The sequence below is a fragment of the Oryctolagus cuniculus genome, chromosome 14, assembly GCF_964237555.1.
Source record: "Oryctolagus cuniculus chromosome 14, mOryCun1.1, whole genome shotgun sequence".
In the NCBI taxonomy this organism is placed as follows: domain Eukaryota; kingdom Metazoa; phylum Chordata; class Mammalia; order Lagomorpha; family Leporidae; genus Oryctolagus; species Oryctolagus cuniculus.
Genome location: NC_091445.1, coordinates 70714870 through 70742816, shown reverse-complemented (window position 1 = coordinate 70742816; position 27947 = coordinate 70714870). Strand labels below are relative to the sequence as shown.

Genomic DNA, 27947 nt, shown 5'->3' with positions numbered 1-27947 from the left:
TACTTTAGAAGCAGAAAACATTTTACTGTATTTTACTGCATAATTAGAAATTAATTAGAAATTACTGATGAAAATGTTGGTACAAGTTCTGTTTACAAATTCAGTGGCCAAGAAATGAAATAATGCTTAAGCAACATTAGTGTGAGTTTGTCAAATACAAAACCAAGCTTCAAGGAAATTAAAAAGTTTAATGCTTCAAAATATATTATTTTGTGTATGTGTATGAATGTGGGATCTGTTGTCTTTATAGTCCAGGTTTTCCTATTTACTTTTAAAAGACATTCAAGCCAGTGTGTACATTACCACACAGTAATTATTTGCTTACTTTAATTAAAATGTAAAAAGGAAGACTGTTTAAAAATTAATGTTCATAGAAAAATATGGAAGTGAAAAACATCTAATTAAAAACATCTTCGGTGATTGCAGAAAAGCAAAATCGCACATATTCTGTTAATTTATTTTTATGTATTTCACAAACATATTTTAAAAGCTATAGTAGCCTTACTAAATAGATATAGTTCCTAAATCAAAATATGACTCTGGGGATTTTAAAGCTTTTTCAGATAATTTGTTAATCTTGTTCATCTATTTCAAAAACATACTATTCTGGCCGGCACCATGGCTCATTAGGTTAATCCTCTGCCTGTGGCGCCGGCATCCCATATAGGCACTGGGTTCTAGTCCTGGTTGGAGTACCGGATTCTGTCCGGGTTGGTCCTCTTCCAGTCCAGCTCTCTGCTGTGGCCTGGGAAGGCAGTGGAGGATGGCCCAGGTGCTTGGGCCCCTACACCCTCATGGAAGACCAGGAAGAAGCACCTGGCTCCAGGCTTCGGATCAGCACAGCGCCGGCTGTGGCGGCCATTTAGGGGGTGAACCAACAGAAGGAAGATCTTTCTCTGTCTCTCTCTTTCGCTGTCTGTAACTCCACCTGTCAAATATTAAAATAACAATAATAAAATAAAAAATAAATACTATTCTTCTGCTGAATTATACAAAATATGATTCCAAATATCCATAGATATCCAATATCTATGTGTATTTCTGTATACTTGCTAACTATATTAACAATTCTCTAACAATCAAAAGAAAATTTCATTCTAGAATGTAAATCTGCTCTCAAGTGGGTTTTGCTAGTATAAGGTACTGAAGTATAAGCAGAAACCATATTGATGGTGGGAGGAGGCTATAACCTGCTTGTGAGAGGAATATTTTTCTTGTTCTCTATTTTGTAATTATTTGAAAAATGTACATCCGGATATATGTTATACTTTAAAACTGGTGGAGAATGTTGACGTGTCATCATTTTTGGGCTTTCTGAAATAATTTTGCCTACCATACTTGATTTTATAGAAATAGAAATAAGAAAGGATTCCCCAAAGGGGGAAAAAAAACTGTACCATAAACAATTGATGGAAAGAATTCAATTTTAAAAAGTCTTACACAATTGTTTTTTAATCAAATATACATAACTTTGTATTAAAGGTAACTATTTGTATTAAATATATACAATTTAAAAAGTACCTCCATTCACATAGTTATAAACTTAACTGCTATTTATCCCTAATTTTACTGCATGTTTAATAAGCTTCTTGTGGTTATGGTCTTCAGTTTGAGTACTTTCTCTGTCCTTCAGTCAGACTGTCAAGTTAATAAAGGTTAAGAATCAGATAAGGTATCTATTCATTCTATTCATTGCTCATTTTTGCTGCTTTGTTATTAAACATCAGCATCTTCCCTAAAAATCCAGGACAGTAAATAAAGCCTAGTAGCAAAACAAGTAAGTTTGACAACATGTATTTGTGTACTTACGCCATCCCTCTTTGTGCAAAATCCACAATTGGTTATGATATTCATACAGCAGAGCATCAATGTCATGGTAAAGTGTGTTTCTATTTCTGAAAGTTCTTTGTATGTTTTTGTTAAATCAGTATCTGCAGTAGTGTCTGTTGACATCAGTAGTGTGTTTGATGTGTTTAAATAATCAATTATAATAACTGGTCTTACAATTTCATCAACAGATATTTCATATGACGTATGATCTTGCCAGTGCGGTGGTGAGGATTTTTAATCTCATCGGCATGATGCTGCTCTTGTGTCACTGGGATGGTTGTCTGCAGTTCTTGGTCCCACTATTGCAGGATTTCCCACCAGATTGCTGGGTGTCCCTCAATGAAATGGTTGTAAGTAATTCATGCTATTTTATACTCTGCTTTTATACTAAGCTTTTCAGTATTTACAATCAAATCATCTGGTTTCTCTTCTGTCAATTTTTAAATACAACTAGATTTTGCATCCATGGGCATAAAATCATATAGTGTGATTTTTTCCTACAATTAAATGTCTTTGATATAATATATTCCTGGTAGAGCATATGTTATGTCATCCATTTTGTTATTTATACTCAGGGTATGTTGAAAAATATTTTATTTCAAAGATACAAACACTCATATATAACCAAATATTCTTTCAAAAATGCCTACAGCTTTGAATAATTTCATCCTCCTTTCAACTATTTATTTATTTATTGCCATTCACTGTGTTCAAGACAGAATTAAAGGAAATGTTAAATTATTAATACATTTGCCTCATGTAGAATCAAAGAGATTTGTATGCATACAATGATGTTTCAGGTAGTCCCTTTGGCTAGGGAAAATTTAAGGAAATGGTAGCCTTTAAACCTAAATGTACATAAATATAAAAGAGCCTTTGAAATATAAATATGACTTGTATAGCTACTCATACTCATTTAGTTCTAGGAGTATATATTTGATCTACATAGTACAATACTCAGTGGTCACAAAGCAATTGAAACAATAGTAAATATTTTATACTTATGCACATAAACATACACAAATATTCTTTTTATGTAAGCTCTTTTGTTTTCCTCCTAAATTACATTTTATTTGCATTATATTTAATAAAGCATAGTTTAAGTTAATAATGCATTTGTAAGCATTCATTTGCATGTGATTTTTATGGGAGATATATTTTTTAGATTTCTACAAAATATTTAACTTCTACATAAATGAAATACAAAATGTTGCTATTTTTGCAAACTGTTCTACTATTATAGTCTATAATTATATTGTAGAATTTTTTTAAAGATTTATTTATTATTTGAAAGTCAGAGTTACACAGAGAAAGGAGAGGCAGAGAGAGAGAGAGAGAGAGAGAGAGAAAGAGGTCCTCCATCCACTGGCTCACTCCCCAGTTGGCTGCAAGGGTCGGGAGCTATGCTGATCCGAAGCCAAGAGCCAGGAGCTTCTTTTGGGTTTCCCACGTGGATGCAGGGGCTCAAGGACCTCGGCCATATTTTACTGCTTTCCCTGGCCATAGCAGAGAGCTGGATTCAAGGTGGAGCAGCAGGGCCTCCAACCTGCGCTCAAATGGGACGCCGGCACTGCAGGTGGCACCCTCACCTGCCACACCATAATGCCAGCCCCTTATTGTAGAATTTTAAAGAAAACTTAAGGTCATAAATTTGTTTCTCCTAATAACTGTATCTTAGGCTTTGCATTTGATGTAAGAAGGGGTTTATGTTACGTGCCAAAGAGTCTTATTACTTTATTTCCATCAATCACCTTCTTCTTCCCTACCTCAGTTTCTAAATCTTTTTTTTTCCTTTGACTTGCATCTGGAATTCACCTGGATCTCTCATTTATTTCATCTGTATCTACTTAAATACCAGCACCTTACAGAAACCTCTCTGATCACCATTTGAAGTACATCATGCCACTGATTTATGTGGCAATCATAAAAGCATGTCACAACACCTATATCCACTTTAATTTATTGCGTTTTCTGCATCCCTCACACCATTATGTAAATTCAGAGATTATCTGTTTTCTTCTGTTCTGTATCTCCAGTGCTGTGTTAGTTTGTTTTGGGCTTCTGTAATAGCAGAGCAAATGGTTAATTTATAAAGAACAGAAATTCATTTTTTCAGAGTTTCAGAGCCTGGGAAGTCCCAAGATCAAGATACCAGAAGGTTTGGTCTCTGTTTCCACAAGGCACCTTATTGTTATGCCATCTGGAAAGGAGTAGTATTGTTTCTCAGGTGACAGAAAGTAGAAGTTGGGAAACCATTCTCACAAGCCTTCTTTATAGAGGTGCTAATCTATCCTTGAGGGTGGAGCCCTCATGACCTAAACATCCCCCATTAGATCCTGCCTCCCAACACTGCTGCCTTGGGGATTGAGTTTCCAACACAGGAATGCTGGAAGATGCATTCAGACCTCAGCAAGTTGCCTAGGCATAAAGTGCCTGACACATTAATTGTTTTAACTTCATGATCCATCAACAGTTTATTTGAGAAATGTTTCTGTGTGAGTTTTTATGGCTATAGAACAAATGGCAAAACAGTCTGTTGTGCTCACTTTTCAAATCTCTGATGTCTCCATGATTATATATCTGTCACTTTACTAATTTTTAGGAGCAAAAATTTGTGGTAAAGTGGTAATAAAGGTATTTTTGGAGAAGAAAAATGCAGTGGCTCTAAAATCTGAGTAATGATTGAGTGCATAGTACAAAAACACTAGTAATACTGACAAAAGATGATTCATCATTGGCACAAACCAATATTTAATTAAGCAAATATTTATTATTTTAGATTTTCTCTAAGTGTCTGTCAGAAAATAGCTATTGCAATCATTGGAAGAATAAGAGAACTATTGAAGTATCTATAAATTACATATAATTGTATAATTATGATGGAAGGCAGTATGTTACTTAACTAATGATAAATCATTTTGTTGAAGAAAAAGTTTAATGCCGTTTTCATGTTTCTTTACCTATGTTTGCCTGTGCTACATGTGTGTGTTGCATTTAAGTAATGCAACATTATATCCTTATGTTATACAAAATAGCTTTCCTAAAGTTGCAATTCGTTTCTTAGCCTTTTACTTTTCTTTTTGAAAGCAGATTTACTTATGAAATTGACTTTTACTTTACTTTGTTTTGACAATATTTCTTTGTATAAATTTAATGTAGAGGGCAGGAAAGTTAAATATATATTCAAATACAAAGACCAGAAGTACTTTTACATAGTGAAAGAGTCATATGAAGAAGATAACAACCATAAAAAGGTAAATTTTGTATCAAGAGAGAATCTTGATGGTGTTATTTGAATTTGAAGATATATTTTACTATCATAAAGTTATATAGTTCAAGAAATCCTTCATTACGACACAAAAATGTAAAGTGTACTGATACCAAAAGAGAGTTATAATGGAGTAAAAAAGCACCCTACATTTATATGGCATTCTAAATATACATTTTTACTCCATTAACATAAGCAACAGAAAGAGATCAGCACTATTATGCTCCATTTCATAGTTCAGAAAACTAAAACTTTTAAAAGTCAAGTGAATAATTCAGTGTCACACAGATAGAGTATATGACTAAGAAAAAATATATATAACTCCATCCTTTCTGCTCTAACCCACATTACAATGTCTTATGTTGCATAAATTATATAAAAACAAGAAAAATATTGAAAAAATCTGTAATCACGGTTGCAGATAAAACTCATTCTAAAGTTAGTCTTTGAACACTGACACTAAAGAGTGTCAAGAATGATGTTTTTCTAGACACTTAAAAACAAAATCGAATTGGGAAAGTGAAAGTTGAAAATCTAGATGAAAATAAATGCAGGGTATACTAATCATTATGGGGTATGAGCTTTATAATTATGCTTTGCTCTTGGGCTGGTGATGTAGTACAGAAGACTAAGCCTCTGCTTCTGATGTATGTATTTGTATCAAAGTGCTATTTCAAGTTCCAGCTGCTTTGCTCCTGATCCAGCTTTCTGCCAATGTGCTGGAAAGGTAATGTTTGATGGTCAAAGTGGTTGGGATGCTGCCAATATGTGGGAGACCCAGATGGAATTCCTGGCTCCTGACTTTGGTATGGCCTAGTTCTGCCTGTTGTAGCTATTTGGGGAGTAAGCCAGCAAATATAATATTTCTCTATATATGTGTCTCATCCTCTCTCTCTATGATATTGACCATTCTAAAAATATGTGAAACGATATTTAAAAAATAATTATTCTTTGAAATTTAGATTTAGTACTAAATTATTTATGAGGAATGGTGTGGTTAGATATTGCATATATTTATCTTCTTTTTCTTACCTCCTACCTTTAAATTATTATGTCTTTTTTTTCCAAAGAAATCTTTTAAAGAATATAAACTTCATGCATTTCATAACTACAAGTTTAGGAATATAGTGATTCTTCCCACCATACCCACCCTCCCACCCACACTCAACTCTGTACTAGAAGTTCAGCATTCTGCACGATACAAAAAAAAAAAAAAAAAAAAAAAAAGTTCCTCAACAGTTGAGACAAAGCCTGTTCAAAGTCATTGCATCTTTGCATCTCAAAGTTAATTAATTTTTTTTAGGAACTTAATTAACTTTAAAGAAGCACCCAAGAATGATACATCTTTTGCAAGCACTTAGACGTAATTATAATACAACTCTTTGAGGACAGAGGTCCTACATGGGAAGTTAGTGCACAATGACTCCTGTTGTTAATTTAACAATTAACACTCTTATATATTACATAAGTGATAACCAGAGACTCTTGACATGAGCTGCCATTTGAATCCACAAACTCTGTCAGTATTTAAACAAGGCCGTAAGCAAAGTAGAAGTTCTCTCCTCCTTTCAGAGAAAAGTACATCATTCTTTAATGATCACTTCTTTCCACTGGAGTCTCACCCAGTGAGTTCCTTCATCTAGGACATTTTTGTCACAGTGTCTTGGCTTTCCACGCCTGAAATGATCTCATGGGATTTTCAACCCGACCAGAATGCCTTAAGGGCTGATTCTGAGGTCAGAGTGCTACTTAAAGTGGTTGTCATTCTGTGAGTCTGCTGTGTGAACTGCTTCCCATGTTGGAGCATGCACTCCTTTTTAATTATATCTATTATTATTGCCATATGTTCAATCCTATCCATATGATCACTTCAACACTTAAGTTGGTATTTTCACAACCCACCTTAAGGGGATTTGATGTCCCATGGCAAATTTCTAAACTGCATCCTTATAAGTAAGACCATAGGAATATATCCAGAACTATAAATGTTTATGGTTATAAATTTCATACACTTCATAATTACAGCCTCAGAAAAATGGTGATTCTTTCCCACATGCCTGCCTTCCTACCCATACTCCCACCCCTCTTCCTCCTCCTTCTGTATTCCCACTCTTATTTTTAACTTAGATCTATTTTCAGTTGACTTTATAAACATATGCTTTTGCTTCTTTAACTATGTTTATACTCATAAATTTATACACAAACACACACATATGTATATGTATCCATATCCCTCTAGTTAGCTTTTCATATATAACTATGATGAGAAACTCAAAGTCAACACAATAATAATACTATATTTTTAATTATGGTGCTAGTAGTTTGCTTGCTATAATTATTCTATATTAACTATTTCTAATCTTATTTCATTCTATACAAAAAGTTTAATTTCTCCTTCATGATCTTCATTATTTCCTCATTAAAATAACTCTTTAACTGTTTCTTAAAAATGCAGATACCTTACCATGGTGGCCTATTATGTTTTTCTGGTAGGTTGGTTTAATATTTTCCATTTCAGGATACCAAAACTATTGAATAAAATAAACCTTTCACTAGGCACTTGATTAATTTCCCTGAAATTATTAATATGACTAGTGAAGTACTAAATATATTTGATATAAAATGTATTAAAATTTAACTTTCAAAAGGAGATAATCCTTTATTATTAGCTTTTATGGCCTCTTTTAGTCCCTCTAAAGACCAGAGAGAATTTTTTATTTATTTATTTATTTTTTATTTTATTTTTTTTTTTTGGACAGGCAGAGTGGACAGTGAGACAGAGAGACAGAGAGAAAGGTCTTCCTTTGCCGTTGGTTCACCCTCCACTGGCCGCCGCGGCCGGCGTGCTGATCCGATGGCAAGAGCCAGGTACTAATCCTGGTCTCCCATGGGGTGCAGGGCCCAAGTAGTTGGGCCATCCTCCACTGCACTCCCTGGCAACAGCAGAGAGCTGGCCTGGAAGAGGGGCAACCAGGACAGAGTCCGGCGCCCCAACCGGGACTAGAACCCAGTGTGCCGGTGCCGCAAGGCAGAGGATTAGCCTAGTGAGCCGCAGCGCCGGCCCCAGAGAGAATTTTAAACAAATTATGCTTCATCTTTCCTAGCTTAATAAAAAACTACAATTCCTTTTATCTAAATTAATAAATATACTAATCAAAACCTAGTAATTTTGAAATATCTGTGCCTGTCCATCTCTAGGTCCTCTTAGAACCCTTCTAAATTTTTGTAATCAAGGAATTTGAATTAGGCATCATAATAAAAATAGATAAGGAAGAACTTATTTTACAGAATGAAATCACTTCCCAATATGCTGACAGAAACAAAGTATTCATTTTCTTTTGTATTCCATTAAAAAATTTGCTGAAATGTGTTCAGTAGTTTAGTTCCAAATCATCCATTATGGAATTCTTCAGAATGCTTTAAGTTTGGCTATAGTTAGAGCTTTGTCTTCCATTTGGACCCTGCTCTTCTTCATTGGAAATCATTTTGATTTCAGCATCTTAGTAAGAATACTTTCTATCTTTTCCCCATCAAGATCTTTCACTGCTTATGTAGTTTTGAAATATTTATGATTATTTCCAAAATATTTTCCATATCTACAGAAGGCTGAGAAAACCACTGGCTGGCATCTTTTATTGTACAATAAAAACTACATGTAGGCAAGCTAAAGCTATCATGAAAGGAGGATATAATAGGCAGATTCATTCTTTAGGCATCATCTATCCTGCATCCAAATTGATGCAACATGTCTTCTGAGCCCATGTCCAGCAAATGCCAGAGAAAGTCTCTAAGAATGTTACACTATCAGACAACTCTAAATTCTAAAATAATTCTAAAATAAAGAATCCATGGTCTAATTTTTGATTCATCCCATGAGGCAATTCCATGTAAAGACATGTGAAAAATCTAAGTTTGAATACAGAAGTGGCAGCAGGAACCAATCTTGTATCCGAAACTATTTCAAATGTATCTACTTAGGATACTAAAACACACATGTAGGAGCCATTCATACAGGATCTATACTTTTCAGAGTATACTTGGCATGTAATATATTGAAATGGACTGTGTTTGTGGTAACAACTTGTCTTAAGATGTTCACGTAATGCTTGGATAATATTGATAAAATAAAATTTGTAGTTTCCATTACTTCTCTTTTGAGAGAAACCTTAAGCCTTTTTGGCACTCTTTAAACAGATCCTGTTATTCAAAATCCATTGTGGGGGCCCTTCCAAAAGTTCCCTGACATGAACTGCAGCTTGCCCTGATAAAAAAAAACCAGCTAGCAGAGGGGCATCGGAACCACCACAGACCCAGCCCACTCTCCTCGTCTTTCATGACATGGTGTAGTGATACTGTCACTCAAGTTGTATTAATTCATTTAATGAAAGGGATTGGAGATAGTTTTTGGTTTAAATTAAAAATATAAATTTTTATTTTAAACTCATATATCAATTTTATACTGGACATAAAATAGCTGGTGCAACTCAGGGAATGAGGTTACAAAACAGATAAGGAAATTTGTGTGGCTAAACAGAATATTCTGGAGCAGTTGTTCTCTGGTTGAGGTCTCCAGGCTTACTCTCAGGGAGTCCATGTATTACAGCAAAACTCTTGGAAGTATATCTGTGTTGGTGATAGTTTTAAATTTTGGTTTAAGTGCATTATAAATATAGGGTTTTTGGGATGCCCCACATGTGGAGTCTGAATTTGTTTGCTAGAGTATGTTGTACCATTAGAAGTAAACTCAAATAATTCTGGCTCATGAGTTTAATAAATAAATGATGCATTTATATGAAATAAAAGCTTAAATGTTGTACAGAATTTTCACTGAAGTCAAAAAGAAAAAATAGCAAACTGAATCACTCATTACATAGCACACATTCTAAAAAAAAACTAGTGGCATTACAGCACTGAATTATATTGTATAAAATTACTTGTTTTCAGAAAACGACATTGTCCATCCTAATAAATTTATATTAAAACATTCCTGATTTATTATTTAGTTAGTATTTGATATGTAAAATTATGTATTAACATTACAAAACTATAAGGAGGGGAAATCTTATCTAGCTTTCATTTTTTTATACAAGTTTTTAAAAAAATATTTATTTTATTTATTTGAAAGTAGAAGGAGAGACAGAGAACGTCCATCCTCTGGTTCACTGGCAGATGGTTCAAATGACCAAGGCAGGGCAAGATGGAAGCAAGGCACCTAGAACTCCATCTGGGCCTTTCTCTCTTTTTTTTTTTTTTTCTTTTTTTTTTTTTTTTATTTAGTAAATATAAATTTCCAAAGTACAGTTTACGGATTACAATGGCTTCCCCACCCCCATAACTTCCCTCCCACTCGCACCCCTCCCATCAACCACTCCCTCTCCCATTCCATTCACATCAAGATTCATTTTCAATTATCTTTATATACAGAAGATCGATTTAGTATATATTAAGTAAAGATTTCATCAGTTTGCACCCACACAGAAACACAAAGTGTAAAATATTGTTTCAGTACTAGTTATAGCATTACTTCACATTGGACAACACATTAAGGACAGATCCCACATGAGAAGTAAGTACACAGTGACTCCTGTTGTTGACTTAACAATTTGACACTCTTGTTTATAGCGTCAGTAATCTGCCTAGGCTCTAGTCATGAGTTGCCAAGTCATGGAAGCCTTTTGAGTTCGCCGACTTCGATCTTATTCTGACAGGGTCATAGTCAAAGTGGAAGTTCTCTCCTCCCTTCAGAGAAAGGTACCTCCTTCTTTGATGGCCCTGTTCTTTCCACTGGGATCTCACTGGCAGAGATCTTTCATTTAGGTCTTTTTTTTTTCCCCAGGGTATCTTGGCTTTCCATGCCTAAAATCCTCTCATGGGCTCTTCAGCCATATCCAAATGTCTGGGCCTTTCTCATGTGTAACAGGGACCCAAGCACTTGGGCCATCTCCTGTTGCTTTCCCAAGAACTTCAGCAGGGATCTGGATTGGAAGAGGAATAGCTGGAACTCCAGCCAGTGCTCTGAAATGCTGATGCTGCAAACTGCAGCTTAACCTGCTGCACCACGATATGGGCCCCAATCTAGCTCTATATGATAATCCAGATAACTTAAGCCAACACAAGATTTCTCATTGTACTGTTTTTATTTCATTGTGATTTGAAGGAATCTAGTTAGTCTAATTAATCTTCAAAAATGCTGTATTCTAGAGCAAAGCATTTGCCTTGCAGGTATCTATGTACTCCACAGAAAATAATTATTATACCATGCATTTTAAGTATTTTCCCTTGCACATGTTTTTGTGTTGTTTTGTTTCGTGGTATTTTGTTGTTGCTGTTGTTGTGTGTGAGGTGGAGTGGGGAGTAAGGGAGGGAGGGAGAAAGAGAGGGAGAGAGAATGACCACGAGAGACCAAGAGACAGGCAAACTACTGGTTCACTCTCCAGATGTATTTAATAACCGGAAGTAGGTCAGGGCCATACATGAGATTAGGGTACTCAATCTAGGTTTACCTCATCTATGGCAAGGACCCAATTACTTGAGCCATCACCCACTGCCTCCCAGAGTATACATTGGCAGGAAACTAGAATCTGGAACCGCAGCTAGGATTCAAACCCATGTACTACAGTGTGAAACCAGGCATTGTAACTGGTGTGTTAAAGGTTAGGCCAAATGCTCACCCCTAGGATAGTTTCTGATTTAATAATTTGTATGCCAAAATATTTTTCAAATATAATCACAGCTCAAGTTATGTGCTAAAGTACAGCATTTTCTGATTTATTAAGTCTAATGCAGTGAGCTTTTAATTCTCTTGGTTTCTATTAAAATAACAATATTTTCTAGAAAAAAATAAGAAGTATGAACCATATTAACCAAGAATACTGGAGAAAAAGCTATAAAAGGACTAAATGGTTCTCACTGATAAAATCTCCATGGTGAAAATAAGGACTACTACATAATTTCAATTTCTTTTGCGCCAGTGTGGCAGGAACACTTAGTAACAACCAAATAGCCACACACTTTCTCCACAGTATCCAGTTTCCCTTCAGTTAGATGGGCCCTTCTGTCAGTTATGTATAACGTGCTGCAAGTAGCAATATCAAATGTTTAAAATTTATTTTATTTTTAAAAGTCAGATTAACATATAACCCTTAAACATTTTGTTGGCTAGAATACAGTGTCTCAATACATATACACAATATCAACTTATCAAACCTGGCAATTAGCCTTTCCATTTTCTTTTCTTTGTGTTTGTGAGCCTACTTTAGTTCTTTATACAGTAGGTAATGTGTTGTGAATTTTAGTCATCACATGCTGTGGAACCCTAGAATCTGTTACATCTGTCAGACTGCATTTGGTTACCCTTTATTCAGCCCCTCATCTTTCCTCCCCTCACCATTACAGCCTCTATTAATGACACTATTCTTTTATAAGATTTAATCATTTACTTGAAAGATAGAGTTACAGTCAGAAAAAGAGAGAGACAGAGAGAGAGAGAGAGAGAGAGCTAGCTTCATCCTCTTGTTCACTCCCCAGATGGTTACAGTGACCAGGGCTGAGCCAGGCCAAAGTCAGGACCCAGGAGCTTCATCTGGGTCTCCCATGTGAGTGGCAGAGACCCAAGCACTTGAGCCGTCTTTTGCTGCTTTTCCCAGGACATTAGCAGGGAGCTGGATCCGAAGTTGAACAGCTGGGACAGGAACCAGCGTCCACATTGGATGCTGGCATCACGGGTAGTGGCTTTACCTGCTATGCTACAGCACTACAACTCTGGCCCCTGCTAATCACATTAAGTTCAAACAGACTATTTCTCTCTTTCTCTCTCTTTCCTTCTCTCTTTCTCTCTCTCTCTTTTTTTAAACTTCCAAGTATGTTGGAGAACATGCTTTTTTTTTTTTTTTCTGTATATGTCTTATTTCACCTAACTGAATGACCTGAAATTTTACATACTAGTCTAAGCGTTGCAGAGTTGGTGAAAATCAAAAGAACTTTACTTGAATAATATTCACTGTTTGTGGATCAGGAACCTTTCACAGAATGAGTATCAAGATCTTCAGTCACTTATAGCTCAAAGAATATAACTTTCTCACAGTAACAGCTATTTTCCAAACGTATATGTCTCCTTATATAAGGAATATGGAATATGGAATGTAAGAATATGAAAACCTAGGATGATTCTGTTATCTGTGGATATTCCAGCAAATATATAAAGGTAAAATTAACATAGGCTTACTTTTTGTTTTGCAAATCCCATTCAACTTCTTAGATATTGAGTTGTTGAAATAGTATAACTGAGATAGTACAACTAAGAAATGAAGCTAAAGCTCTTCTGTTTAAAATATATCTCCCCTCTCCTGAGATCTAAAAATGCATTTTAGGTTTGAGCTTCTATAAATCAGAAGTTGTACTGTTGTGACAGTGTTCATTTTTTTTAAGTAGAATACACTGTCTTTACAAAAGTTTCTTTAAAAAGTCCTAACAATGGTAACTAATTTGCTGACAAGTCAAAAAAAAGGCATCGTATTTCCTATGAGTTATAGTAATAAAGTAGGTCAGCAGCTGTTAGGAAAGCTTACCTGGAGCCTGCTCTCTCTTGGATAAAGCATGGCTTCCTCACACAAGGGAGGGCATTATATACTGTCCTCTTCCTTCTCAGATGTGGATTTTTTTAATATAAATAATCCTATGGGAATAAACTCTAAACTGATATTTTATTTTCAATATATGCATTTTGGAACACATTTAACTTTACTTACCATTCCTTAATAGAGAGGGATAAAGAATATTGTTTAAATTTAACATTGGCTTTGACCACGTTAAAGTGGCTTAGTATTACAACACCAAGTCATAAGTTCAAAATATATATTTTCCTTACATAGACTAGCTCTTAAATTTTAAACAGCAAATTGGTAGAAGAATCACTGTTCATGATATTATCTCATCTAACAAGTGTACTTGCCAAAATAGGGTAAAGAAACAAAATATCTTGCATTTCAACATCAATTTCAGAAAGTTTATGTTTTCTATCCATACCCCCTACACACCCACATTAGTTTATAGTCATTCTGAGATTTTAAAGGTATAGTGTAATATGTAACATGTTATCTCATCTACATTGAATATAGCATATATATATGATATATATATATATTTTACAGAGAATGTCTGACTTAAAGAAGTGTTCCTCCATTTGCATGAAGCATCAGTAGCCAATATGTGAGCTGGTTATAAAATCCAGGTTTTTCTCTTCAGTTAATGCTGAACCCACCATGCAATTCTTTTTTTTCCATACAATTCTATTTCATGAGCTCTGAAGAATTTCATCCTTGATGAGCCATTGTAAGTTATTATTTACAGCAAACAACTTAATCCACTGTACCATTAGAAGAACTGAAAATATGTGTGAAAAATATGTTTAAACATCATTGTGGTTTTTTTTCCATTTCTGTGCTGGTTTTTAGCATTTTTCCTTTTATTACTGTCACAAATCTAAAATCATTTAATAGAGAAAAGCAATTATAGCCTCATGCTTTTTCTGGATTTCTCATATATATGAATCTTGCTTGGAATATATTTTTTTGAATTGATGTAAATAGGGATAAACTATTAACATTGCCTTCAAATTAGGAATCAACAGAATAGCAGATTGATACTTTCTACTGTATTAGTTTGCTTAAAAGATAAGTGGATGTGAGACAGTTCGTATGAACTTCCTTTCTTTCCAAATAATCAAAGATTATCATTCCATTTTAGGAACAAGGGAGTCTTAGACAGACTTGAATTATGTAGCGAAAGTTGCTTGTGTTTAGATAATTTTCAAGATAAGTACATATAGTGAGTTCCTACGATGGAAGACTCCCCCACAGTTCTCTCTTCTTCTATTCCGTGTCATCTTTATTTCCTCTTGCCACAACCACTGACCTAAATATGCTAAGTATGTGAAAGAATCCGAAGTGACATGAAGAAAGTCACATAGTAGTGAAGGGTATAAGAAAGAAGAAAAGGAAAATTTTTTGAATCATTGGCCAGTCTTCATTTTGCTTTGAGGTAAACAAATTTCATGTGTTTCATACAGATTTAGGAAGGAAGTGATACTTCCCATCAACCCTCCCGCCCACCCATGCTCCCACCATTCCTCTTCCTTCCTCTCTGTTCCTTATCTTAATTTTTATGATGACCTGTTTTCAGTTTACTTTATACTCAGATTCATCTACTCAGAATGTAGGTGAATCCTACACTAAGTAAAGAGTTCAACAAATAGTAAAAGAAAAAAAAAAAAAAACACTGTTCCTTAACAGTAGAGACAAGGGCTGTAAACAATAGTCAAATCTCAAAATATCGATTTCACTGCTGTACATTACATTTTTTGGTACTGTGTTAGTTACTAGAGAAATAGATATCAATGGTTTCTTGATCACTATAACCTGTTCATAAAGTTAAGAACTTCATTCCAAGTAAGAGATGTGCTACACAAAGGAAAACCATTGACTTCTTGCCTTATGAATACTTATTTCAGTTTATTACTCATAATAAGAAAAATCTTTAAAATGATAATAAAGTCTCCTAGTAGATTAAATTATCTTTTGTCAGTTTCCATTTGGAAAACAATAAGATGAAAAAGCAGTGAGCCAGTGTTTAACTTCTAGATAGGCATCTGAATTTGCTTATTTCACAATTGACTCTGCTAAAACTCACGTCATTTCTAACATAATGTGTGCAGCTGCTTGTTTTGTTGCTGATTATTTTCATTGCACCTAAGTTATAGAGAATTGAAAATGGAATGATAACCTTTGATTGTTTGGCAAGAGAGGAAGTTCATATGAACTTTCAGTTAAACAAGTCTAGACAGAAACCAGCCCCTTGAATCTAGTAACAAAGCATCTGCTTCCCAAGGGAATAGCTGCGACTCACTGTTAGCTAACAATTATCATTTGGAAATGTATGCTCAAGGATATCCAGAGATAATGAGGAAATTGAATATTTATACTGTGGAAATGCCTTAAATGTTGAGATATAGCAACTCATTCATATAAAAGCCATTTTAAAAAGTTTGTGAAAAAAATTTAAAAATTAAAAAATGTGAAACAATGGGATTGAAAGATGTTTATTTTGATTAAAAAATTGAATTCCATGCATAGTTTTTTTATCATATGTACTTTCAATACACTTTTGAAGCTCCTTTGTATGGGGGTATTAATACAGTCAGCTTTATATTATTTAATCATATATAATTATGTATCATTTTACATAATTATTACCTTTAAAAAAACAATATGTATTCTAAAGAAAACAGTACTAGCAAGCCTGATTCAGAGCCAGCAGGCCATTGATTTCATGCTATTGAAATTAATCATACATTGTTCATAAGGTTGAAAAAAAGGACATGTACTTTGCCACTACATCTATTGGTTTCTCCTCAGTCTCAGGTAACAATAGAATTTCTCTTTTCTATTTTGAAAAAGGAAAAAAAAATCAATGAATGTGAAACGCAACTGAGTAAAATAGAAGAAAATTAATTTGTCCACAAAAGCATCTCAGCTGGACTTAACAGATTTGTTGCATTAATTTTTTGTATGAATTTAACTGGCTTGGAAGTTTATTTCAATAACAACATAATGAATTTCAAACAACTGTAACTGACAGAACAAGCTTAGATAACACATACAAATAAAATAAAAAGACAAGATAGAGAAGTTAAGTCAACACTTTCCAGGTGAATTCTTTATTATTATAATGAAGAAGATAATGCATTTGTATCCAAGCTATGATGTTGCTGAAAAACATCAGATCTTCACCATGCAGAATCTATTGAGCAGTAAGAGTTTTCTCAGTGTTAATATCCTCATTTCTTCATTTCTCATGGTGCTTACTGCTGAAAAACATCTGATGAACTGTCTACCAATTAATAAATGAATCTCTAGAGCATTATTGCATCCATATCCATTGCAGACACATGATTGGAGTGTTCTGGAATTCAAGCTTTTTACTCTAAATATCCATGATAAAAAAATACCTTTATTAGCCATTGGTTATGTGACATCTGTCGCTCCCCCTCTTCGTGGAGGAACGACACAGGACCCTGCACTGTTCTTTCGTCTGCTCGGCCCTCCCCGGGTTTGCTGCTGGTTCTTCCCGGGTTGGCTACTGTCCCTTCCACCTCCGTGGAAGGGCGGTTCCCCCTGGCCACATTCCCCACTTCCGCGGGGGAGCAGCACACCGCCAGCCGGCTCTCTCGGGGGCTGCACAGGTGTTCCTTCAGATGTTCCCCTTAGATGTTCCTGGTGCATGCCGTCTCTCTCCTCCTTTATAGTCCTCCTCCGCCAATCCCAACTCGGCTGCCCATACGCCGAGTACGCTGCTCTCCTCCAATCAGGAGCAAGTCCTACAGTTTATTGGTTGAACTGGAGGCAGCTGTGTAGAAGCTGTTTCCTCCTCTCCCAGCGCCATATTGTGGGAGAGCAGATGCATAGAATAAGTCTTAATTCCAGTAACTTGCTCCCAGTTGCTCCCCACAGACATCAGCTTCATGTCAGTGATAAGATTAAAAAATTCATCCTCTTAAAAATACACGACAGCCGGCGCCGCGGCTCACTAGGCTAATCCTCCGCCTTGAGGCGCCGGCACACCGGGTTCTAGTCCCGGTCGGGGCGCCGGATTCTGTCCCGGTTGCCCCTCTTCCAGGCCAGCTCTCTGCTGTGGCCAGGGAGTGCAGTGGAGGATGGCCCAGGTGCTTGGGTCCTGCACCCCATGGGAGACCAGGATAAGTACCTGGCTCCTGCCATCGGATCAGCGCGGTGCGCCGGCCGGCCACAGCGCGCCAGCCGCGGCGGCCATTGGAGGGTGAACCAATGGCAAAAGGAAGACCTTTCTCTCTGTCTCTCTCTCTCACTGTCCACTCTGCCTGTCAAAAATAAAAAATAAAAACTATAAAAAAATACACGACAGCTGTTCTTCATTTTCAAGTATATAGTATTCAGGGTGGACTGAGCCAGATTTAGAAGAAAATTGTATATGTATGTAGGTATGACACTCCTTCCCACATCACAAGATCAGTTTACATCCAGATTAGAATATTTTAAATCTTATCTGTCTATCCATTCATCTGCCTATTGAATTACTATTCTTATGCACACTAACATAGTGGGAAAAATAGATACACAATAAAACAAAGTGTTACCCTGATGGTTGTCTGCTTTCTGCGAGAAAACAGAACATAAAATAAACAGCTATAAAATATAATGTCAGGGAACACAAATCCTATTAAGAAATCTAAAACAAGAAGACAAACTACAGTGACCTGGGTCAACCAGATTTATTTAAGGTAGAATCATTCTTGAATCATTTTGAAGATGTCATCTTCAAAAAGAGGGCATTCCAACAGAATCTCAAGAAAGTGAAGAAGTTAGTTATACAAAGAGATTGAAGAAGGGTAATGCTGGAAGAAAAGACCACAGAAAGCCAAACTTCCTTGTGTGGCTAGAGTGGAGTGAAAGAGAACCAAGATAATTTTTGGTAAGATACTCAGAAGCCAGCCAAATCACAAAGGGTTTTTTTTTTATAAACCAAGGGAGTGCCAAGGTTCTTTCTCTGGGAAATGAAAATTCAATGAGACTTAATTTCCCAATCTTTGAGAACCCCTGCTAGGGCAGACCGCAGAAGAGGGAGTGCTGTTTCCCTATTTCACAGAAAAAGCTACAGCCCCAGGTACTAAGGTGCAGTAATTCAGTGAATGCCTAAATCCACAAGTAAATGGTTTGGGGAGAGCAGGCTTGTGGTCAGCAGGGTGTAATGAAAGCTTGAGGCAGCCAGGACACAGCCACTCACAAGAGCATGGTGAGTCTGACCCGAACTAATGAGGTCCAGTGGTGGGAGATGCTGCTCCCTGTCCCTGGACAGGAACACAGTGACCTACATAAGTAGATCAGCCTAGTTTAAAAACACATTTGACCTATTTCCTAATATTGGGAAGTAGCCACAAAAGGGACATGAGTTTCTTTGGTCATGAAGGTGGGAGCAGCTAAGTATTTATGTTAGGTGCAACAATTACAGACTTCATGTTATTAAGTAGACCTCTTGTTTAAAAAAATTATTCTTTCATTATGTCAAGCAGTCAACAAACATTTATTGACTGCCTGCTGTATTCCAGGCACTGTTGTTAGCAGTATTATCCCAAGCTAGGGGTTCTGTATTCTATTTTTTTTAAAGATTTATTTTATTTATTTAGAAGGCAGATTAGAGAAAGGGAAGAGACAGAGATCTTCCGTCCATCCGCTGGTTCACTTCCCCAAATGGCTGCAAAGCTGGAGCTGGGCTGATCCAAAGCCAGGAACCAGGAGCTTCTTCAAGGTCTCTCAGTGGGTGCAGGAGACCATCTTCCACTGCTTTCCCAGGCGCACTAGCAGGGATTTGGATTGGAAGTGAGCAGCCAGGACTGGAACCTGCACCCACATGCTATGCCAGCATCGCAGGCAGCGGTTTTACCACTGTGCCATAATGCCATCCTCTCTGAATTCTAATTGAACTTGTGATTATATAAGGGATGAAGATAAGCATGATTTCCTTCAGAGTAACTTCATTTAAGAGTAACCAAAGCAAAGAATCACCCTTAGTGATTCTTGAGTTCTTTGATATATGTTTCTGTCTTTATTATTTGAAAGACTCAGTTTTTATTCCAAATTGAGGCTGATGCTTCATATATAATAGTATCCAATTTAGTGTTTTATTTTAATTCCAGCTTTCTTTTTTAATCTCTTTAAATATCATCTCTTCTACAAAGTACATAGTAGTATTCTATGTATTTGCATTTATATCCAATGAATTAATTAGCTATCCATGTAAAATTTCTGATGTAATTTTTTTTTTTTTTTTTTTGACAGGCAGAGTGGATAGTGAGAGGGAGAGAGAGACAGAGAGAAAGGTCTTCCATTTTGCCGTTGGTTCACCCTCCAATGGCCGCCAGGGCTGGCGCGCTGCAGCCAGCGCACCGCGCTGATCCAAAGGCAGGAGCCAGGTGCTTCTCCTGGTCTCCCATGGGGTGCAGGGCCCAAGCACTTGGGCCATCCTCCACTGCACTCCCTGGCCACAGCAGAGAGCTGGTCTGGAAGAGGGGCAACCGGGACAGAATCCGGCGCCCCGACCGGGACTAGAACCCGGTGTGCCGGCGCCGCTAGGTGGAGGATTAGCCTATTGAGCCGTGGCGCCGGCCCTGATATAATTATTGAAATGCATGCTGTTGGTTCGTCTTCTTTTTTCCTGGAGAAAGTCTTCAGTATCTCTGAGCTCTTTGCTCCAATGTTGTTCTGTTTGTACCATGACACAGAGTACTTGAAATAACTGCATGGAAATAAAACAGAGCCATGTATAGATGGAATTCCAGGCTACTGGCTTCAGCCTGGCCCAACCTTTGCAGCCATTTGCGGAGTGAAACAGTGATGGAAAATTCTTTGTCTGTCTCATTTATCCCTCTCTCTCTGTAATTATGCCTTTCAAATAAATAATCTTTTTTTAAAAAAAAGCATTGTTTGAGTTTGATGCATTTAAAAGCAATAGATAACAGGCCGGCTCACTAGGCTAATCCTCCGCCTTGCGGCGCTGGCACACCAGGTTCTAGTCCCGGTCAGGGCGCCGGATTCTGTCCTGGTTGCCCCTCTTCCAGGCCAGCTCTCTGCAGTTGCCAGGGAGTGCAGTGGAGGATGGCCCTAGTCCTTGGCCCTGCACCCCATGGTGGACCAGGATAAGTACCTGGCTCCTGCCTTCAGATCAGCGCGGTGCGCTGGCCGCGGCAGCCATTGGAGGGTGAACCAATGGCAAAGGAAGACCTTTCTCTCTGTCTGTCTCTCTCACTGTCCACTCTGCCTGTCAAAAAAAAAAAAAGCAATAGATAGCATCATAATTAATAGTTTAACATTTTAACACTCATTATTAATTTTTTTAAGATTTATTTATTTATTTGAAAGTCAGAGTTCCACAGAGAAAGGAGAAACAGAGAGAGAGAGAGAGAGGTCTTCCATTGATGATTCACTCCCCAATTGACCACAATGGCCTGAGAAAGAGAGAGAGAAAGAGAGGTCTTCCATCGATGTTTCACTCCCCAATTGGCCACAATGGCCTGAGCTGTGCGGATCCGAAGCCAGGATCCAGGAGCTTCTTCCAGGTCCCCATGCGGTTGCAGGGGACCAAGGACTTGGGCCATCTTCTACTGCTTTCCCAGGCCATAGCAGAGAGCTGGATCAGAAGTGGAGCAGCCGGGTCTTGAACCAGTGCCCATATGGTATGCCAGGGCATTAACCCAGTGCGCCATAGCACTGGCCCCTCATTATTCATTTTTAAAATTTACTAGAAGAAAAAGCTTATAAAAACTTTATATTACTGTGTATATTTAAGTTGAATACTAAGGTATCATTTGGCTTATTACATTTCCTCAATATGTAGTTTACTCATCTAATTTTTTATTAAATGTCTTGGATAGCCATTCTGATATGTATATGGAATTATATTCAAGAGACATATTTTCTTTGAGTGTTAAAATTCAATTTGTGTCCTCTTCTCTGAAAGAGAAAAATCTGCATTTAAAATTATAAGAAAAATGCTTCTTAATTATTTTTCAATGAGATTTGTAGAGACTACTGTATGTGAAAACATAAATAATCAGCTTATTGAATTGAAATAGTTCTTTACTAAAATATAATCACAGAGTGAGTATGCACACAGATTGGACATTGAAATACATCTTCCTGTTCAACAACAGTAAACATTTTTCTTATGGCAAAAAAATGCGTTTATTGGGCCCAAGGAATATTTAGACTATTACAGAAGTCTTTCATGTGATTGCTGTCTTATTAAGTATTTGACAGCTATGCATAATTATTATCAACAGTTATAATGGAGTTATTAATCAAACGTATATAATTGTAGCTAGGGCTGGAGTAAACATTGGCCATTATTGTAGAACCAATTAAAGGGTGTATTTCTACATATTCCTTACTTTAATAATTGTGCCTATCATATGTTAGGAAACCCAGTGTGCACATCATCTCATCTAATCTTCACCAATTCAAAGGTATGCATTGCTAGTTCCAATTTTACAATGAGTAAACTGGAACCTTTAGTAGTATCACCCTCTTAAATGGCAGAGCAGCAGTTTTACTCACGTGTCCTAACATCTGGGACTTTATTATTTATCTATTCTGTTTTTCTTCTAGCCTGTTTAACTTCATCCTGGGAAATCTTTCATATGATCACAACTAGATGTGTTAATTTTTCACCTTGTGTGGTAGCCAACCCCTTACCTATGGTCCTGCTTCCTTGTAGTCACATGTTTATGTAAAACTTCCCAAATAGCAATAGGAATTTCCTGTGTTGCCAATAAGACGTAGAAGTGATGGGTTGTCACATCTGAGTAGGTCACCCTCTGTCTTGGCTTCTAGCTCACTGAGATAACTTGTTCAGGTGGGGAACCAGCTGTCTTGTGTAGGCTGTCCTATGCAGAGTGAGTGTTGCCTTTCCAACAGGCATGTGAAAAGTTGAAGCGGATCCTCCAGCCTACAGATGCTGTTTCTCTGGCTGACTTCTGGATGAACACTCTCAGTGGCATTCCCGAGCCGGAAGCACTCAGCTATGCTACTCTTTGATTTATGAGTCTTAGAAACTGAGAAATAATAAATGCTTGCTGTTTTAAAAATGTTAATTGCTGTTTTTTTTAAGATTTACTTATTTATTTGAAAAGCAGAGTTAGAGAGAGTCAGAGGCAGACACACACACACATACACAGACAGAGAGGGAGAGAGAGAGGTCTTCCATCAGCTGGTTCACTCCCCAGGTGGCTGCAAAGGCTGGAACTGTGCCAATCCAAAGCCAGGAACCAGGATCTTCTTCCCGGTCTCCCACATTGGGTCAGAGACTCAAGGACTTGGGCCATCTTCTACTGCTTTCCCAGACAAAAGCAGGGAGCTGGAAAAGAAGTGGAGCAATTGGGACTCAAACCAGTGCCCATATGGAATGCAGGCACTGCAGGTAGTGGCTTTACATGATATATCACAGCACTGGCCCCTATTGCTGTTTTAATCCTGGCATTTCTAGGATTAAGGCATTACTCAGCAATAGATAACTGATGCACCCTGACATTGTATCTTTTATTTTTTGTCAACATAGACTAAGAAACCCCAAGCAATTGCTGTTCTCTGCAGAGTTTACTATTTATGGACATTTTTATTAGTTTGGTACTCTTAGGACTGAAAGTTGTGTTCTGGTTGAAAGCATGTGACAGAGTTGTCCTGGACTTTCCATGAACATGAATGGAGAATAAGAAAATACATTATTGGAGAACTAAAATATCTATTTAAAACCTAGACATTGAGAATTTATGATTACTCATTTGTAAAATGAGGGCACTTGGCTTATAGCTGGCCTTAGAATTCCTTATTCAAACAAAATCTGAAGGTCAAAATGTCAGATAAACAAGTATGTGAACAAAAGCCTAGTGGATCTGGCAGAAGTAAGGGTGGGACCCTGAAGCACAGGCTCTCTCCCTCCAAGTACTTCTAATGTTGTCAGTGTTGCTGGGAACATGACCTGAGAATCCAACGGATTAGAGATCCTGTTGTTTATAATTGGTGATTCCTGTACAGAGAACTTTATCAAAATCCACTGGGCTTAACCAGTTTCCCACAGTTAGGAAAGATAGCGAGTCACACAGGTGTGATACAATGCAGAACCTCTTCCTCACCATACACAGCAGATGTTTGAGTTAAGAGGAACATCTGGAGCATTTCATGAAATCAGTTGTGTTTAAGGGAGGAATTCATTATTGGCCATGTGCGCTGGGCTTAGTTAAAGCTGATTGGACAAATCCTAAAACTCTGAGTAATTCACTGCCAACATGAAATAAAAACTGTGGGAATGAGCAGATCTGTGCCATAAGGAGTCTTCTCCACTAACACTCACAGAAACCATACAGCAGATTGCATACAAGTGCTGTCTATACATCATTATAATAGTGTATTTTTGTGTATGGCAGCTAAATATTTGTAAATAAAAAGAAAGCTGAAGCTTCAGGTATTTTTTTACAGCATGCATGCAGTAATTCAAGAAGTCCAGATAAATGCTGACCTGATGGAGTCTTTCATGTAATTAAGAGTTCTAGTTAGCAAGAAACTACATTTTGGTTTCTTTTGGTGTCTATGGAGTAGAAAAAAAATCTGAAAACTGCACATTTGAACATATGGCAACATTAATTTGCTGCAGAATTTTCTCTTTTGAAAGGTACTATCAAATAATAGCTCTGTCATAATTACTAATTTTGTATTATTTGCATGAGTTCATTTCCAATACACTTTTTTGGTTTTTTTTGTTTTTTTGTTTTTTTTTTTTTGGTGAATGGACTCCTTTGTAATGAATGTGGGGAGAAAATGTCACTGATAATTTTGATTAGTAGATCCCACGTTATCAATGTCTAAGTAATACATTTCTCCTCTTTTTTTAAAAAGATTTATTTATTTATTTGAAAGTCAGAGAGACACAGAGAGAAAGAGAGAAAAAGAGAGAGAGAGGGAGAGAGAAAATCTTCCATATGTTGATTCACTTCCCAGATGGCCACAATGGCCAGCACTGGGCCAGGCTGAGGCTAGAAAACAGAAGCCAGGAGCTTCTTCCAGGTCCCTCAGTGGGTAGCAGGAGACCACACACTTGGGCCATCTTCCATTGCTTTTCCCGGGCCATTAACAGGGAGTTGGATTGGAAGGGGAGCTGCCGGGACACAAATCTGTGCTGGCATGGGATTATGGCTTTGATGTCTCAGGCAGTGGCTTTACCTGATATGCCACAATCCTGGCCCCTTTTTATCCTCTTAATGGACTTTATTTATTTATTTTTTTTGACAATGTCACATGTTTTCTTTTTTTTTTTTTGGAAGTTAATATATAGAAAGAGTATAAAAATTGGGTGGATGTCCTATAATTTGATATTTAGTTATAAATATTGCCTAATTGAATCGTAACACATAAATGACAGTATGCTCTTCCTTCTCCACATTATGATCATTGTCATGAATCCCTCACTCTGTGATATTAATATCTTTGATTTCAAGAAAAATAGTATATATGTATACATGGTCTGCACCTGAAGTGAATGCACAAAATGTTTTTAAAATTTGTACAATATTTTTAAATGTAAAAAGATTGAAAAACACACAGGTTCAAAATTATAATATGGTACTTTTCTGTTATAACAACAAGGTTTCTTGGAATGTTGGCCTCTTAGTAAGAAACATGAAAGGTCTTTGTTTATCTTTAGGCTTAGGTTGTATTTTATAAAAAGAACTTCTAGTGATTCATGTTGTCTTTATTAAGATCTTTGATTGTTTAGGAAAAAAATCAGTCATCTATTTGCAAGACCTAAGGGATTTGTTCAACTATCTAACTTTCTGCATTTGTTTTTAAAATTTTTTGCTGCTGTGGTTAAATAGATAACTATTGTGAATGAAAGAAGACACATTCCAGAGGTGACTACTGTATCCACTTTAGCTCTACTAACCTCTGAATGTCAGAGTTTTGATAAGTAGCATACTGGATGTTAGAAGTAGGATTTTATTAATGATAATAGAGATGTTCAACGTGCATGTGTAAAAAAACAATAAAAAAGATTAACTATGTAAGATGATCACTATGTTTATTTGCTTCACTATAGTAACAATATTACTATCTCTGTGTGTTCTGTAATTTCACATTGTATACTTTAATTATACACAATAAAATTTATTTAAAAACAATCACTCTCATAGTTAGAGATCAGAGCTGAAAACTGACACCCTGCATGCAATGAAAACCAGACTCCTAGTCTGTCCTAGACTCACACTATATGGATCTACTCACATCTGTACAGCCACTATAGAAGGCTTTTTGTCTGTTCTTTTTTTAAAAGATTTACTTATTTAATTATTTATTTTTAAATTTTTAAGGTATATAAATTTCATCTATTTCATATATACAGATTCAGAAGCATAGTGATACTTCCCACTCTACTCTCCCTCCCACCTGTGCCCCCACACTTCTTCCTCCTTCTTCTACTATTCCCATTCTTAATCTTTTAAAAAGATTTGTTTTATTTATTTGAAAGAGTTACACAGAGAGGTACAGACAGAGAGAGAGGTCTTCCATCTGATGGTTCCCTCTCCAGATGGCCACAATGGCTGGAGTTGCTCCAATCTGAAGCCAGGAGCCAGAAGCTTCTTCCAGATCTCCAACTTGGGTGTAGAAGCCCAAGGACTTGCGCTGTCTTCTACTACTTTCCTGGGCCATAGCAGAAAGCTGGATCAGCAATGGAGCAGCTGGGTCTCATAGAAATGGCGCCCATATGAGGTGCCAGCACTGCAGGCGGCTTCTTTACTCACTATGTCACAGCACAGGCACCTGTGATAGTAGATTTTAAATTTACTTTATAATCACTGGCTTTCTATTACACTAGATAAAGAAATCAACAAATTAAAAGTAGAAAGACCATGGTTTACCAGGCCTATACACAATGGTTATAAACAATAGTTGTCGCTCCCCCTCTTCGTGGAGGAACGACACAGGACCCTGCGCTGTTCTTTCATCTGCTCGTCCCTCCCCGGGTTGGCTGCTGGTTCTTCCCGGGTTGGCTACTATCCCTTCCACCTCCGTGGAAGGGCAGTTCCCCCTGGCCACATTCCCCACTTCCGCGGGGGAGCGGCACACCGCCGGCCGGCTCTTCTCGGGGGCTGCACAGGTGTTCCTTCAGCTAGATGTTCCCCTTAGATGTTCCCGTTTCTCTCCTCCTTTATAGTCCTCCTCCGCCAATCCCAACTCGGCTGCCCACACGCCGAGTACGCTGCTCTCCTCCAATCAGGAGCGAGTCCTACAGTTTATTGGTTGAACTGGAGGCAGCTGTGCAGAAGCTGTTTACTTCTCTCCCAGCGCCATATTGTGGGAGAGCAGATGCATAGAATAAGTCTTAATTCCAGTAACTCAGTCCAGTCCGAATTGCTCCCCACAGATCCCCCTTTCTTTTTATTTTTGGCGTTGATACGCGCCTGTCTTCGGTGTCCCGCGGCACACACTCTGCTCTACTTGCTAGAGTTGCCACAGGTTCTTACAAGTCCTATGAATCAGGCAAACCGAATCCGGGTCCTCTCTTCGCCATGTTGTGAGGAGGTTTTTAGGCGCTGATGCGTGCCTGTGTTCGGTGACCTGCGGCTCATACTCTGGTCGAGCCGCCTGCTGGCGCTTACCGCCTTAATCAGGCAGACCGAATCCAAGCTTTCTCATTGCCGTATTGTGGGGGAGACTTATTAGTGTCGGTTCGTGCCTATCTTCGGTGACCTGCGGCGCATAAGCTGCTAGCCGCCGCAGGTGCTCATCGCCTCACTTAATCAGGCAGACCGAATCCAAGCTCTCACATTGCTGTGTTGTGGGGAGGCCTTTCTCTTTCTCTATTTCTCTATCTCCGGGCATTCCTATCTCTCCCATTTCACTTCTATCTTCCAGCATTCCTATTTCTCTCATTTTACTTCTAAACTTCTGTTTCTCTTATCCCTGCGGCTTCCCGGCGCCCCGAGGCTGCCTCTCGGCGGCTTCCCGGCTGAGCCGCTTCAGCCCGCGCCTCTCTCATCTGCGCGGCTTGGCTTCGCGCGCTCCGCGGTCTCCACGCCCTTCGCGTCTGCACCACAGCCTCGTGCCAGCCCCGTTCCCTATCTATTCACGCCCCGTGCTCTCTCTGCACGCTGCGACTTCCGCGAGTCACACAGCGTAGCTTGCGTCTCCACCACTAGCATTCAATCCAAGTTCCCCGGGCTAGCCTGGCGAATTCAACCCAGCATACGTCTCCGCCCCACGGTTTGGCTTCC

At 37.7% G+C, this 27947-nt stretch overlaps 1 protein-coding gene across 3 annotated transcripts in view; it reads left to right on the top strand.

Annotated features, from left to right (window-relative positions):
• The window catches only part of HCN1 (hyperpolarization activated cyclic nucleotide gated potassium channel 1), a 413751-nt gene that overhangs the window by 238913 nt on the left and 146891 nt on the right, over positions 1-27947 (top strand). For all 3 annotated transcript variants that reach the window (XM_051853385.2, XM_008262038.4, NM_001082063.1), the window contains 1 exon segment: positions 2019-2180. In XM_051853385.2, the coding sequence (XP_051709345.1) occupies positions 2019-2180 (162 nt within the window).